The sequence below is a fragment of the Ruditapes philippinarum genome, unplaced genomic scaffold (assembly GCF_026571515.1).
Source record: "Ruditapes philippinarum isolate M1 unplaced genomic scaffold, ASM2657151v2 ctg5267_1_1_1_1, whole genome shotgun sequence".
Classification (NCBI taxonomy): Eukaryota; Metazoa; Mollusca; class Bivalvia; order Venerida; family Veneridae; genus Ruditapes; species Ruditapes philippinarum.
The window spans coordinates 15,931-33,661 of record NW_026856507.1 but is presented as its reverse complement, the minus strand read 5'-3'; the positions used below and the strand labels follow the sequence as shown (position 1 = coordinate 33,661).

Below are 17,731 nucleotides of genomic sequence, written 5' to 3'. Positions count from 1 at the left end.
TTTTTTGTTAATTAATAGCAATGTCACAAAATTGCTAAATTGACAATGGTCTGTTTTGGCCGAACCTTTTTTGGTTTTTCATTGTGATATTTGTAAATTGCTAAAAATGACAATGGCCTGTTTTAATTAGAAGCTGGGTAGGTACATTAAAGGCCCAATTTGCCCCAGAGGTGATTTTTTTTTTATTTCTCAAATTTAAAGCTTTTTATTTTTTATGTACTTTTCAAAAAAGTATCTCAAAACCCAATTTCCTGAACCATCTTTTTCTTCTGATGCTTTTTAGCATTTAATACAGTTATAGTAATTAGGTATTTTGTATAGAAGTCAGATACTACTTTGTTTACATTTTGCTTCTTTTATGACAAATTATTTCACATTTAGTCCTACTTTATTCAAGTAACAAGTATTTAACATGCTTTTGAACCATTTATATGTTCTAAAACTCATATGTGCAATTTCAAAAGAAGTAAAAACTTATTCGTTTCTGAAGCATAATGTACCTTTATGAAAATCCAACAGATTATGGGTAAGTAAACTCTAGGTTACAGAGAAACAAGTATCATATTTTAATTTCCGATCTGTTACTTTTTAATTGGGAGGAATCATAGATGCTCAAAATAACATTAACTAGACCTAGTTACAATCAATTGAAGGTATTGAAGATGAAATGCAGATGGTAAAGTAAGGATTCAAACCCACAGTGATGACATGCAAATGATTCAAACTTTTCAAAGGCAACAACCTTAACCACTCAGCCATGGAGGCTGTTTTTTTCTTATGTAAATGAGTGCTAGTAAATAAACCCGGTACATACCAATCATAGCTAACTGCATGTCGTCCTCTAGCTGTGAATCAAAGTTTAGTAACACCTGCATATATCCTTCCATTATATGGCTTACTTCCACTTGACGCTAAAAAAATGAAAGAAAACCTTTTATATCTGTAATGCAACACTTGCAACATAAAAATACAAAATTTATGAGCTACAATATAGGGTTAACGCACGTTTTTCCGTGTTATAACGTCTGCAGAGTCCCTCGGAACGGTTGGTGCCCGAGCCCGATAGGGCGAGGGCTCCAACAGTTCCGAGGGACTCTGCAGACTTTATAACACGCAATAAACGTGCGTTGACGCTATTATAGCATAAAATTTTAAAACAGATTCATGATGTATATTATATACAAATCACAAACATTAAATCCTTGTGCTTGAACAGTATTTATCCAACTCTACATGTTTTACGTATGCGTTTTAATTTTTCCGGATATTTTAATTGATTAAACAAAGTTTAACTTTGGAGATATATTAACTTAAGAAAAACATAACATTACTCTACCCAAGACAAAACAGGCCCCTCAGAAATTCCTAGAATGATTACAGATTGGCGGTAGAAAAAAGATCAGTGACATCAGCTAGATTCAATTTCAGAATCGTTTTTTTTTTCAAGCACGCAAGTTTAAAAAAATCAGGCATAAAACATTATTCTCTCAAAGAAACATACAGGACATTTATCAATATAAACATCAATAAAACAACGTTTTCTCATATTCATTTTGTGCTTTCCATTTTTGTAAGTTTAAACTGAATGACAGATTCTCTATTTGTTTACATTGACAACTGTCCGTTTCTAAGAAAGGGCGACAACCAAGATTAGCGGCGATGTCTATACGCCGTATTGCCGGCATAATTACTTGAATGCTGCTTGCCGTTTATGCGACTGAGGCCCTCGAATCAATAATTTCAATATAACAAGAGCGCATGACTCTTTGGCAAACAGGCCAAATCGTCAACTTTTTTGTTTGTTTTACTGGGCCCTGTATGTATTGCGCATAGGTGAAACAGGGCTATAACAAGAGCGCATGACTATGTTTACGCATGGTTTTGGTCCCGTTATAACATGGGCAAAATAGGGGAAAATAGCCGATTTTATGCTATAATTCATAAGCAATAAAAGTGAGAGTAATATCTGTAATGCAACACTTGCAACATAAAAAAGCAAAATTTATGAGCTACAATTCATAAGCATAAAAAGTGAGAGTAATACATACATACTGTAATAGGTGTATAAGTGGTTAAGTTAGCGACACAGAAATATTGGCAAATTTAGCGAACTGATGAAAATCACTTAAGTTTTCTGTAGCGTAAATATCGACCAACCTGGCATTAAATCCTACCCTTCCACGATGAGCTAATTTTTTCTCACATAAAATTTCTGGAATTTTAAATTTTTGTTAACTTTCTGACAAGTGGAAATATCCACTGATACAGTAATGTGTAGCCCTTAGCCTGTAGCCAGTGCAGACCCAAAATAAGTCAACACATTCCTGCCATTTTCTGATCATGGTCTACATAGTTTACCATTCATTCAGTACATATTTTAAAAATTCGAATGGTTTTTGTCCAGATTGAAAGATGGACAAGTTCATTTAAGATATTTTGTTGGGTAAGGATTAATTGAGTCAATTCCTAGACAACCTGTGGGTATTTTCATCCATGCAATTAACTTCAGTCGTCTAGTTTCAGTTTTAAAGTCAGACAGATATTCAACAACAAACAACAGCCTAAAATTGTTAAAGTTGCTGTCTTCCAAGCACTTTCACTTGCCTTAACTTTACCAAAGAATTATTATACTATAATGCATTGTTTTTCTTTCAAATGCTTATTAATTAATCACTCAGGCCTATCAACCATTGTGATGATATTCCTACGCGTATGAACAGGAACCATGCATTATTCTACAACGATGCAGTCAGAATTGTTATCTGATTCCTATATAAATGTGTTACAAATGAGGAAAAAGATATGAAAGATGTGTAAAAACACATATGCCTAAAATGTTTCCACATACCAGGTCAGGACTACAGCAATGTATCACATGAATCATTCTGACCATACATTTCAGCACAAGATTTTTCAGCCCCCGCATTTCCTCTCTCTGTTCATTGGTTGGCTTGTCTGATCCGTTAGAAGCCAGAATCTTGAGAAGAACATCCAAGGTTGCCGGGGTAACTGCACTCAACGCATTATGCTATAGGCAAAAAAGAAAAAGTTTGATAATGGTGGCATGATATATAAACACTCAACTTGTGTTATATAACTGAAGACGTTGATTTTTGGAATTAGCATTAAACATACAGAAGAGCTGTCCATTTACCTTTGATACAAGAAATAAACAACATATGTTAATTAAGCATTCATGCTCGTGTCCAATAAATATTTATAAACACAACGGCGAAAGAGAAATTTTCTAAAAAAAAAAAAAATTTAGAAATTGACCTTGGAGGTTAAGGTCATTTAAAGGTCAAGTCTACTTTTTTAAATGCATCTTGAGTCAGAGCATGAAGATTTTAGCTTAAAGCTTATAGATTGAGGATTAAATGGTCTAAGATTTCAGGTAAAGTTGTTTACAGATAGACAAACACAATATCCCTGACTTTTATCTATCTATCAATGTGTTTGGAGGGGGGGACATAAAAATATGAAACATGGGAACAGATATATGGTCTCTTTTTTGACAGAAGTAAGTCAGTGAGTTTTTCATTATATCTGATCATCTTACCTGAGATCCGGATATACTAGCACCAAACACGTGTATCAAGTGTACCTTTAAATCTGCCGGTAACCAGCTCTTCTGGAAACAATCTGTAAGTCATATAATAAAATGCAATAGATTTTACATTTTTAATTTTGTTGATCTCTACATTGCTAAACCGTCTGGAAAAAAAAACAATAAGGAACAAAGAAGAGTAAAAGAATAACATTTTTTAATCAAACTGTCAAAACCGAAATGTCTGCAGGCATTATCAGAAGTAACTTATCTATTAAAAATATTTCCTAGCCAGTATCAACTTACCATGAAAGAATGGTATGATTTCTACATGTAGCAGAGCTGGCTTATAATTTGAACTAGACAGCTTCTTAGTCCATCTGTAAAATTAAAATTGTATAGTTCAAGTCATGCAAAAAGACTCTTTGATCTTTCCTAATGAAAGAAATAAATAAAACATGCTACATTCAAATTGATTTTTTCTTTGACAAACCACTTCTATAATAACTCAAATTGAGAAAAAAAAATTTCCTTGATATCACGATCAAAATTTGAAGTTGGTCAGCGAACAGTATAGAGCATGGTCAGATGGCATAAAAGTGCACCGGCCAGCCTGGCTCTACACTGGCAGCAAAGGCAAATCACTGTCAGTTCCATCAGGGTAAGTTACGTGTTCGGTACTTAAACTGCTCAATCATTTTGGCTTGCACAATTTACTAGTATATATTTATATTTTGGTCCTTACCAAAAAATCCTTATCAAAATTTACCATGGATACGTAGAATTGTTTCAATCTATAAAATTTGCCATTAGGATAATTTGGTTTCTTATCACTGAGAATTTAAGTTAATGTACAGAATAAACACTGAAACTTTCAATTGTAAAAAATATATGTGAAACAAATTAACTGTTCAATTTGAAATTGGATTTAATTGACAGATTCGTTAATTTAGCCTTCACTTTGAATAAAAGCACTAAATTTCTAATTCACTACAATTATGGTAATTAAAATGAGCATTTTAACATCTTCAGAAAATTACTTAATATTTGGATGTTACAATGAAGGTGGGCGAATTATTATGAAAATTTCATAAAATAATAAAATCAATTAATGTGGGCTTGAATATTAACTTTAATTAGGTCATATTATTGGATAGAATTTCACAAAGCTTCCTAATTAGTGATCAGGCATTGGTTTAAATACGCTTCAAAACCTTTCATCATAAAACAATGCTAAATAATCTTGTTTGAATTTATCTAATTAGCCAAAGACATGCATCAGTACTGTGGGTATAGTACTAAAATATCAGTACTTGCAAACTTATGTAGGATCAGTATCAGTTCCGGTACTAGGGGAAAAGTACTTAAGTACCAGTAGTGGTACTTGAAAACTTATACAGGATCAGTACCAGTACTAAATTTAATTCAGTACTAGTGCAGTATCAGTGCTTTTATTTTGGAATTAATTAAGTACCAGTACCAGAACTTTCATGATTGTAGACACCACATTTTGCTAAATTTAGGAAAATTGTCAAAAGACATATGATACATATATATCATTAAACATGTATGTTTTTTTTTATATCATACAATTTTTCAACAAGATAAATATTGAGTGACAGCGTGGACGAGTGGTTAATGCATCGGACTAGCAATCTAAGGATTGCTGACCACATGGGCTCAAAACCTGTCAGTGGCAAGACATTGTTTCCTTGAGCAAGAAACTTTACATGCATTACTTGGTACTGGTTGGTTCCAGGTATGGATTTGAGAGTGTTTCAATAACCTTATATTTCCTCATAACTTTTTTATTTTTCAATGTATACATATCAATTTGTGCAAGTTGGTGCTTACAACATTTTTCTGCAGTATAACCCACTACTAACCAGTTTTGTACCATAAGTACACATGTACCGTGTTGCTACAGAAACACAGACCAGCTCTTATATGTTATTTGCATTTATTCAGGCTGTCAACAACAGAAAGCAACAGTAACAGAAACAATAAACAACAATAATACAAGGATCTCACCCTAGCAGTCTTTTCCGCCATATAAAATATGGATCATACAAACATTCGAAGAAATGTAGCGTTAGTTTCAGGAAAATGATATGTTGTTGTAACTCCTCCTCTATCATGTTTCCTTTAATCTGAAAACGAGAAAGCATTACATTAAAAAAAATATGTCTTACAGCTACTATTATCCCACTCAAGGTGGTTTGACCTTTTTTTTTGACCAAAAAAAAAAACCAATTGTCACAAAAGATACTATTACATCACATTTTAAAAAATTTTTAACATAAAATGAAAACTGTTTAAAATAAAACTGTTGTATATTCAGAATACATTAACAAGCTTAATTATAAACATTTCACAAGCCTAATAACGTAAAAATTTTGGCTCATCTGGAGGCATCTTAAACAACTGTTGCAATATATTTTTATCCATGTAGCGATAAGTATTTATAATACAGGATCATTTTTTGACACAAGTATGTATCTAACTTGTAAAAAATAGAGATGTCTTGCAAAGGAAAAAGTAAATCAAAGTGTATGAGATATCTTGCAAAGGAACAAGTTAACCAAACAGTACCATCTCAACCCTAACCATGCCAAATATCTTAAATGGACTTGTCCACCCTTCTATCTTTTTAGTGAAAATTTCAAGATAAGTACTGACTAAATATGGGAATAGTGCAGACCATGCATAAATTTTCCATTGATCTTGGTCTGTTTGGTGGCATTGGTAAAATCTGGCAAGATTTATTGCCAAGGGCAGACTTATTTTACTTCTTTTTTAGTCATTACCTTTTTTATGGTTCCAATTACCGCCAGCCAGTAACAAGGAATTCCTAGGATTCCCTAGGAATTATTTCAGTGAATATTCCTAGGATTTCCCAGAAAATTCCTGGTAAAATTACCAGTAATTTCTGCACAGGTAAGAGTTTAAAATAACAGTTTTAGTTTGAATTGTTTTTCATAACATGAAATATATTGCAATACAGGTTGACACTGCAGGTTAACCATAAATCCCTGTAACCTTGAAGTATTATAACTACACTGGGTGATTTTAATATCAAAACGATTATATTTCCAGCCAGATTGCAAGAATATGTGCACATTAACCTTTTCCCATTTCTATAAGCATATTTTGTCACCTTAGCGCAGTAACATGTTAACTCCTTACTTAATTTAATAGGAGATAACCCATTACTGCAATAAGTTGACAACATGTACTTGGTCAATTACAAACTGCTAGCTCTTTAATGATTTAAAATAATTTCACAAAAAGAGAAAACTCTCAATATTCATTTTATTTCCATGGCAACCATTATTTTTAAATGAAACACAAGTATTCGCCTGATGATTTACTGACAATGACATTTTCTGATAAACAATGCCCAGAATTGATTTCACTCTATAAATAGTGATTACAGTTGTTTATATCTAGGAATCAAAATCAGGCAGATATATTTCATGTTGGGTGGTAACTGTTGCAACCATGTTACTTTTTAAAATTCATGTACTGTTAAAGGCACATCATGCCTCAGAAAATCACTAATAATTTTTTTAATTACTTTTAAAAGTTCAAACATGTGTTTTAAATAATGTTTTGATAATGGATTTAGAGCATGTTATATCTTTAACAATTGAAGAAAGTGGCACTTTTCAAAAATATTATGTAAATCTATTACATTTATTTAATTTATAAAATAAAGTAAATTACCTTTAATTCAAAAGTTCAACCATGTATATGCTTTTACATTTCTTTCTAAATCATGTAATATATTTGCATCAATTTAATCGAATCAAAATTGACACCGAGTAAATAATTTGAGAATTTTTTATCTATTTATATTTATTTTCTTTGAGGGTGGGGTGGGGGGTTTAAAGTCACACCAACTCTGTAAAGGTCATATGGATTAGATGCACCTCTGTACATTATTTTAGACACAAGCCAGCACCTGTATAGAACCACTGATCTTCTGCTAGCTAAAGTTGAGGAATTTAAAACAACCCTGAATATTGTACAGAGCAATAACAGATGTCATGTGACTAAGAACTTTTTTTTATTTTTAATGTTGTGTTTGACCTTGTGCCATGGGTCATATGGCGACATTCCAGCTTTTATGGTGGAGGAAGACCTTGGGTACCCTTCCATGCACTATTTCAGGCACAAACAGGCACCTGAATAGAACCACTAACGTTCTGTAAGCTAGCTGAATAGCTTCCTCACATGAAAGAATCCAAAGTCCCTGTCGGGACTCAAACCCACAGCGGTGAGGGGCAAGTGGTAGGGAGCTCAAATCTCAATTGCTTGCTTACCTTATTTACAACAGCAGTGGCGATGTTAACAGCATAACTTGTGAACTCGCATGATGCTACTAACTGCACATTATCATGATTCCTGCAATAGTTAAAAGAAATAAGTCCTAGAGTTTTACAATGAATTAATTACAAACAAAATTCAATTGTGTTCTTTTTTTTTGTAGCTATTTACCCTCTGAATCAGCTTTTATCAAAATTTCAGGAAACCAATGCATGCAATTACCAAACAAATGTTTCTGGATTTATTCAAACCCATTTAGCTCTTAAGATCACACACGGGTAAAAATATACACCTTGACTTACATGGACTCGCAGTAAATGATACAGTGATTCTATTTACCCATTGTAAGTGGTTTTTATTCGAAAGTTGATCTAACATTGAAGCCCCTTATGACTGAGGGGTTGCAGCCACCATTTTAATGTGAGCACAAGCACCTGTTACTCTGGATCACTGTACGATTTATTGCAGGCTTATTTCATTCAACTTGTATCATTTTTTTGCTAGCACAAAAAGTAGATGTGTTTACTACCTATGTTACTGAGTGTCATCATAAATCAGGACAGAAATTTCAGAAAGCCACTTATAAATAAAACATAAATAAAACTATCATTACTACACTATTGTAAGCCGTCTTTCCCTTTCAATTGTTTTTGAAAGGGAAGTCAAATACTTGTCCAAAAATTGTACATTAAACTTAATTATACTTTGTTGTAATACGAAAAACAAAAGATGCTCACCTGCACAGAACAATTAAACATTTGACAATATTTGTTGCTAGTTTGATCGTATCTAGGTCATCACCACAGCAACACTGATTCAACTGGTTGCCAAGCACCTGTAGTATCCCATCAGGCAATTTGGTCAGATGTGGACCTTCTTCAGAGAACCTGTTGTATTAAAAATAAAAGTACAATGACATAATTATATAATTATCAATATACCATATGATACATAATTACTGAAGTTTTTTGTTAAAATCTGTTGTTTTATAAATAATTATCCAAGAATTAATTGGCTTGTATGCAATTTGCATTATAAAATTATAACTTTCCAGCTTTGTTTTAATGTTAACCCTCATAGAATATTTCAGACAAAAAGAAGACCTATAAGTTACGATCAATCAGTTCATATACAAATTTGAAGGCACATACAATTATATACAATGTATACTGAAAAATTTGTGACTGATTATTTCATGCAACTATGTCAAACGACATACCAAAAGCGCACTGACTGAGCATGCGCGGAACACTTTCTCATTTGATATCATAGTTATTCTATTAACGTTATAGAATTATAAACAATGTATACTGAAAAATGATACTAATGAATACTTTGGTTGGTTTCATGAATAAGTCAGTCCTTCCAAGGAAATCTCATTTTCTCTGCTGTATGATTATTTTGCATTACAAATTATTTACATTTTACTTTTTTGCAAAACACAAACAATTCATCAGTTGTGAGACCAACAAAAATGTCCTTTATGACAAAACCATTAATTTTCATGCCAATAAAATGAATTCACATTAATATCTATTAATGCATTGAACAAATTTATTTCATTTACTTACCCGTCAGTTAAATGATTCAAATCATAGTCTATCAGATCCCTGTATGTTTCTATAAATAGTTCGATATAGTCGTGTAATGCTTTTGGATCAGTCTGAAAAACAAAGAAGAGAAAATATGAAACTTGTAACAGACCACAATTATCAGCTTAACTTATCGTAACAAAATCAGACTTACTGTTTCGAGTATGAGAAATGATATGTTAATACATGCGAATGTGTGCAAGAAGGAAAGATCTAGATAGAATAAAAGAGCAAAATGGCTACCATGTGCTCCCCATAGCATATGTTTAAGGAGCCCAATGTGAACTAGCCTATACCATGCTAAATACCTGAAATAAACCTCTGCATCTTTCAATCTAGGCAAAACCATACAACAGTTTAGGAAAATCTTCAACATTAGTAATGACTGAATCAGCTACCAGCTCAGTCACTGAACAGAATATGGACTGGCTATTATGTGTTCCACGATCAAAATATGGACTGGCTATTATGTATGTCATGATCAGAATATGAACTGGCTATTTTGTGTTCTATGATCAGAATATGGACTGGCTATTTTGTGTTCTATGATCAGAATATAAACTGGCTATCATGTGTTCCATTATCAGAATATGGACTCGCTATTATGTGTTCTATGATCAGAACATAGACTGGCTATTTTGTGTTCCATGATCAGAATATGGACAGGCTATCATGTGTTCCATTATCAGAATATGGACTGGCTATTATGTGTTCTATGATCAGAATATGAACTGGCTATTTTGTGTTCTATGATCAGAATATGAACTGGATGTTATGTGTACCTTGATCAGAATATGGAATGGCTATTACATGTACGTGTTCCATGATCGAAATATAGACTGGCTATTATGTGTTCCATGATCAAAATATAGCCTGGCTATTATGTGTTCTGTATTCCATGATCAGAATATGAACTGGTTATTATGTGTTCCATGATCATAATATGGACTGGAAATTATGTGTTCAATGATCATAATATGGACTGGTTATGTGTTCCACACAACATAAATCCAAGGAATCCTACATACATGTATAAGACATACTTCAAAGTCATGTATAAGGTAGTCACGGTTTTAACATTATAGAATTTCTCCAATTCAACAAAACCTTTCCAACTTCTAGACTTTGAGGGTTTTTCCCAAAAAAGATGGAAAAAGGCCCTAAATTCTTGTAAGAGAATGAAAGAATAAACAACTCTTAGCTGAAGAATTGCAGAAAAATCCAAACTACAAGACAAAGTACTACAAATTGTCTGTAAGAAATTTCACAAACATGATGTAAACCTTTATAGACATTATCAAGATTACATATAACAAAGTGTTTTAAGCTAGTTTAAGATGCTTACAATACATTATAATCTATACAAATTACATTTAACTTTAACTGGAACCAAAAGTGACCAGCCTATCAGCTCTGTTACCAGTACAGAGCCTGAGGCCAAGTTCTATATTGTTGGTAGTCTAAACAAGCTCTATATATACAGTTGGTAGCTTTTGATAATGAAATTCCTTAAAGGCACATATTATGCTTCAAAAATAAATACTTATTAATTTCTTTAGAAAGCTAGGTCAAACAAGAGTCTAATATAATGTTTAAACTAGAACTATCACTAAATGTGATTAATACCCCCACAAGACTGCTTTGGAAATGAGGATGTTACTAGTAACAGAATACCTTGTAAAAGAATTGAAATATAGAGTTATGGTTGTGGGCAATTAAAGATAGTTGTGGTTCTTGTATATTGCATTTCCTTTCAATGTGGTTGACCATTGAAGAAGTTTTATTGAATTACTCTGTAATAAGTCTAGAAATACAAAGAAAAGGAACAAAGGGCAAAAAAAAATAACTCTATAAATACTGAAGATGGAGTTATAGTTCTTGTGCACTGCACTTCCTCCCTCTTTTTGTGCTTGACCATTGTATGAAGTTGTTTTGAATTTCAACCAGTATGTTTTAAGTTATGCTCCAGACAATGAAAAGTATCAAAGGGCAGTAACTCTGTATTTTGTCAAAATGGAGTTATGACTCTTATGCACTGCACTTCCTTTTAATGTCCTTGACAACTGTATGAAGTTGTATTGAATTCCAAACAGTAGTTTTCAAGTTATGCTCTGGACAAGGAAAAGTACAAAAGGGCAATAACTCTGTAATTTGTCAAGATGGAGTTATGGTTCTTGTGCACTGCACTTCCTCTCAATGTGCTTGACCATTGTATGAAGTTATATTGAATTCCAACCATTAGTCTTCAAGTTATGCTCCGGACAAAAAAAGCAATGGAAAGTAACAAAGGGCAGTAACTCTGTAATTAGTCAAGATGGAGTTATGGTTCTTGTGCACTGCACTTCCTCTCAATGTGCTTGACCATTGTATGAAGTTATAATGAATTCCAACAATTAGTCTTTTAAGTTATACTCCGAACAAAAGAAAGCAATGGAAAAGTAACAAAGGGCAATAACACTGTAATTACTTTAGATAGAGTAATGGTTCTTATGCACTGCACTTCCCCTTACTGTGTTTGACAATTTTATGAAGTTGTTTTGAATTCCGACCAGTAATTTTCAAGTTATGCCCCAGACAAGGAAAAGTAACAAAGGGCAATAACTCTGTAATTAGTAGAGACAGAGTTATGGTTCTGTGCACTGCACTTCCTCTCAATGTGCTTGACCATTGTATGTAGTTTTATTGAATTCCAACCATTAGTCTTCAAGTTATGGTCCGGACAAAAGAAAGCAATAGAAAAGTAACAAAGGGCAATAACTCTGTAATTACTTTAGATAGAGTTATGGTTCTTATGCACTGCACTTCCCCTTATTGTGTTTGACAATTGTATGAAGTTGTTTTGAATTCCAACCAGTAGTGTTCAAGTTATGCCCCGGACAAGGAAAAGTAACAAAGGGCAATAACTCTGTAATTAGTCAAGATAGAGTTATGGTTCTTGTGCACTGCACTTCCTCTCAATGTGCTTGACCATTGTATGTAGTTATATTGAATTCCAATCATTAGTCTTCAAGTTATGGTCCGGACAAAAGAAAGCAATGGAAAAGTAACAAAGGGCAATAACTCTGTAATTACTTTAGATAGAGTTATGGTTTCTTGTGCACTGCACTTCCCCTTATTGTGTTTGACAATTGTATGAAGTTGTTTTGAATTCCAACCAGTAGTGTTCAAGTTATGCCCCGGACAAGGAAAAGTAACAAAGGGCAATAACTCTGTAATTAGTCAAGATAGAGTTATGGTTCTTGTGCACTGCACTTCCTCTCAATGTGCTTGACCATTGTATGTAGTTATATTGAATTCCAACCATTAGTCTTCAAGTTATGGTCCGGACAAGGAAAATGCAACGGACGTCTGGACCGACCGACCGACTGACCGACCGCCAGACCGACCAACCGACCACCGGGTGACTCCTATATACCCCCCCAAACTTCGTTTTTGGGGGTATAATAATGGTTCTAAACTATGTTAGATGCTTGTTACCAATACCATAATCAAATAGCGTTAAATGATATGTCACAAAAAGCAGCAAAACATAAACAAAACATTATCATGATATCCATACAAAATACTAAATCACTATATTGTACTAATTGTAAAAAAGCTAAAAACTTGTTGGAAACTACACATATAATAGAATTTACCAAAAATAAAAAAAAAAAAAGATTCTGAGAAATAAAAGTGAAAAATTTCTGGGGCATGATGGGTCTTTAAGTTTTGTCTACACATCCGAGGGCATGCACCTTTAAACCTTGAGTAAAAAACATCTAAAATCTGGTCTTATCATCAGAAAGTGGTCAAATCTCAGCATATTTCTAGATAACAAATCAAAGGGAGGAATATTTGAAATAAATATATGTTTATCCATTCCTAATTGCCTAATTTTTATCTTCATCTTCCTTCAGGGCAATAATTCAACAGATTTTTTTTTATAACAAGGATGGGAAATTTCACCATGCAAACTTGAAAACTGAACTTGCATTTTTCCTTTTTTTGTTGTTGTTTTTTTGTAGCTGTTTTTAGTTTGTTTGTTGTTTGCTTTTTGTTACAAGGATAAGATATTTCACAATTTTGCAAACTTGAAAACTAAACCTACATTTTTCCTTTTTTGTTGTTTTTTGTTGTTGTTTTTGTTGCTGTTTTTTGTTTGTTTGTTTGTTGTTTGTTTTTTTTGTTATAGGGATAAGAAATTTCACAATTTTTTAAGCTTGAAAACTGAACTTGCATTTTTCCTTTCATCTAGTGATCTACATACTATTGATAAACCCTCTGAAAATGACAAAGCCTATGTTAATTGTATAGAACCAGCCTAAAGCTCAGACAGACCAGGCTGTATTATATACATCTGTAAGCTGCTAACTTAAACTTTAAATTTTCATCTCTTGCTTTCCCCAAAATTTATAGTGGACAGTTCCAAAATTGAAAGCTGAAAAAAGTCATTTAAAAAATAAAGGGAGTTATAAACATTAAATTCAATCAAGAATTTAATACCCGATATTTTGAAATCATGTTAATGGGTTTAAAATCAATTAATTTCATCTTGGTTCTCTCAACTGCTCATTGCTAATTGAATAAACGATTTTAAATCAAATTTTACCATCTTCAGTGGTTAATGGCACTGCAGAAAATCGATACCCAATTTCAGATAAGCTATGTGCAGTACAAGTGTTTACCTGTTATCAAGGTATCTATTTTGCAATGCAAGAGTTATACATGTAATTGTCTGTCATTGTTATAAATAAACTGTTATTCAACTCTCAGTCTGTTGAAATAAAAAAAAATACTTTGTAAAAGAATACTTCCAAAATATCTGTATGAAAGAGATTTGTTAAAGAGTTGCAGAAGCAAAAAAAAAAAATCACAGAATAAACCTGATTATGAAATAACTTTTAATAATAATAATCTTAAAAATTAATATTTTTTATGGACAACATTAATCTAACATCATGCATTCTGTAAGAAAATAGTTTTCTTTTATGGACAACATCTCGAAAAGCATCTGTTCAACATCTATACAAAATGATCAATTAAAACAGATGTTTCACAGGAAATGGCAATTAAAAACATGCTTCTTATATACATATATCTACCTCTAAGCAGACATAACAATTCTAACAAATAAACATAACATTCTCAGAATGTGTACTCAACATTTTGGAATTTCTTTACCTCTGTGTACTGTCTTCAGCACTGTTAACAAGAGGTGATGAATAGCAGAAAATGTTTTGAAAATTTGTAAAAAAATAATAAGAAAATAACCATCCTAAAAGTATGACATCAAAAATCTCTTAACTCTTTAGCTTGCTGGCAGTAACTCATTCTGTCGATGCCGCAAGTGCAGCTGAAGATAAGCCAGTAATTGTGTGCCACTTGATCATCATCGTGATGGTCTGCACTGTTCACCCTATTCAGTTGACCTTTGATCACAATAATGGTCTGCACTGTTTGCACTATTCAGTTCCTTTAATCATAATATTGGTCTGCACTGTTAGCCCTATTCAGTCCCTTTAATCATAATACTGGTCTGCACTGTTTGCACTATTCAGTTCCTTTGATCATAATAATGGTCTGCACTGTTCACCCTATTCAGTTCCTTGGATCATGATAATGGTCTGCGTTGTTCACCCTATTCAGTTCCTTTGATAGTAATACTGGTCTGCACTATTTACCCTATTCAGTTCCTTTGATCATCACCATGGTCTGCACTGTTCAACCCATTCAGTTCCTTTGATCATCATCATGGTCTGCACTGTTTGCCCTATTCAGTTCCTTTGATTATCATAATGGTCTGCACTGTTTGCCCTATTCAGTTCCTTTGATCACAATATTGGTCTGCACAGTACACCCTGTTCAGTTCATTTGGTCATAATAATGGTTTGCACTGTTTATCCTCTTCAGTTCCTTTGATCATCATCATCATGGTCTGCACTGTTTGCCCTATTCAGTTCCTTTGATCATCATAATGGTCTGCACTGTTCGCCCTATTCAGTTCCTTTGATCATCATAATGGTCTGCACTGTTTGCCCTATCCAGTTCCTTTGATCATAATATTGGTCTGCACTGTTTGCCCTATTCAGTTCCTTTGATCATCATAATGGTCTTTACTGTTTGCCCTATTCAGTTCCTTTGATCATCATAATGGTCTGCAATGTTCATCCTATTCAGTACATTTGGTCATAATAATGGTCTGCACTGTTTATCTTCTTCAGTTCCTTTGATCATCATCATGGTCTGCATTGTTTGTCCAATTCAATTCTTTGGATCATAATAATGGTCTGCAGTGTCTGCCCTATTCAGTTGGAACACAATGTTCTTAGATTTTTCTTAAATGGATTCTCAGGCAAATTAATGAAAAATGATCCTATGTACTCAAATCACACTAAAATGACATTTTTTAAAGTCCCAGGATGTATTTCTGTATAAATTTTATATAGTTTGGGTTTGAAGCTTAATTATCTATATATATGAATATGTTGAACGAAATTTAGATACCAAAAGAATCACCAAGTAGTTTGTAAACAAGACATGTGACTTGTACTTAAACCCTGGAAGTTACAAAAACTGCTGGTATAGGGCTGCTTCCCCAAAGAAAAATTCTTTAAAATGATGCAGTTTTCCCCCAAAATTGAATTTACATCAAGATTTTTCTTCCCCTTTTGCAAATATACTGTGTATTTTTTCCCAAAAATTAAAGGCTGGGCTGCTTCCCTAACTTGTGAAAAAAAAAGCACTGATCTGTATTGAATGAACATGGATATTCAAACCCATAATGTCACTTGAGTTTGTACGGACAGACGGAAAGACAGAAGGCCGAAATGTATTAACAATATACACACCGTCATTCAATTCATGCTCCTTTAAATGATTGGTATGCATATTTACTCCAATACATCATTATTCAAATACAGATTTCTAAGATGCTGAAACAGAATCACAAATAAAGATCATTCCCAAATCTCAAGTCTTTACTCAACTTTTCTTAAATTACTGCCAAATTTCAATCATGCATTTTCCCCCCAATTTTTAACAAAACATCGCTGAAATTCTAAATTCCATGGGTATGGGTCATTTTCCCAAAATCCTGGAAAATAATCCTGAATTAAAAAACTAGAACTGCCACTGTCATGGCATGCATATCCCAGCATACCACTTTGTCAGAATCAACAGTGGTCATTCAGAGCTCAAGGACAACCTCACAGCAAAATTTGAGGGTATTAAGCCAGTGCCTTACTAAGTTATGTATTCTACATGTTTTTAGCGGCAAAGATCAAAATGATCTTTACCTTTGACCTACTGAACACAAAACTGAAACTGCACTCCATTCATGTGGCTTTGCCTGTGGGTGTTTTATGATGAATATATGAGAACATAACTATATGCTTCAAATGTGAAAACGTCAAAATCAATACTGTGGCCAAGGCATTCTTAAGCATTTGAGCAGACAAGCTTATTGCAGTAAAAGCCCCAGTGACCTTGACATTTGACCTAAAAACCAATAGGGGTCATCTTATAATCATAACCAACCTCGATAAATATTAAGACTGTTAACCAAAACATTTTCAAGCAATTGAGCGACAAGCTTTTTGAACTTAAGGCCCTTGTGACCTTGACCTTTAACCCATTGACTTCAAAATCATTAGGGAACACTTAATGGTCATGATCAACCTCCATGCCAAATATGAAGACTGTAGGTCAAAGGATTATTAAGTTATTGGGCGGATAAACTTTTTCAGTCAAGACCCTTCTGACCATGACCTTTGACCTATTGACCTCAAAACAATACGGGTCATCTACTAGTCATACTACTCAATACCAAATATGAAGACTGTTAACTAAAGCATTCTTAAGCAATTGAGCAGACAAGCTTTTGAACTTAAGGCCCCAGTGACCTTATAAAATCGGTAAGAAATTGCAGCGCCTCTTCAGTTTTTTTTTTTTTTTCAATAATTGTTTGAGTTTTTGATATGGTACACACAGGTTCTTTCAGATACAGACAAACGAAAAATGGCGCTTGGAGTAAGGAGTTTTACTTTTCTGAAAACTGTTGAGGAATGAAAAATTGACGCAAGAATTTACCATTTTAATTCAAAAAAATTTCAAAGCATAATTAATGCACATTTCGAAAACAAATCTTTCCTAGGCAAGGAGTTGCTGTTTTTAATACCAGCAAGTTGTGACTAACATAATTAAAGATTTCAATCAATTGTAAAAAAATCTAAAGATTTTTTCCTGGTGATTTATTTTAATGTAGCAAGAAATATAATTAATA

General features: G+C 33.2%; 1 protein-coding gene across 1 annotated transcript in view; it reads right to left on the bottom strand.

The window, feature by feature from the left end:
• The window catches only part of LOC132746809 (neurobeachin-like protein 1), a gene marked incomplete at its 3' end in the record, with an annotated part of 49,468 nt that overhangs the window by 26,345 nt on the left and 5,392 nt on the right, over positions 1-17,731 (bottom strand). Inside the window, 8 exon segments of the mRNA XM_060736062.1 lie at positions 815-911; positions 2,849-3,028; positions 3,560-3,642; positions 3,854-3,927; positions 5,579-5,697; positions 7,873-7,954; positions 8,614-8,763; positions 9,448-9,539. Of these exon segments, the coding sequence (XP_060592045.1) occupies positions 815-911; positions 2,849-3,028; positions 3,560-3,642; positions 3,854-3,927; positions 5,579-5,697; positions 7,873-7,954; positions 8,614-8,763; positions 9,448-9,539 (877 nt within the window).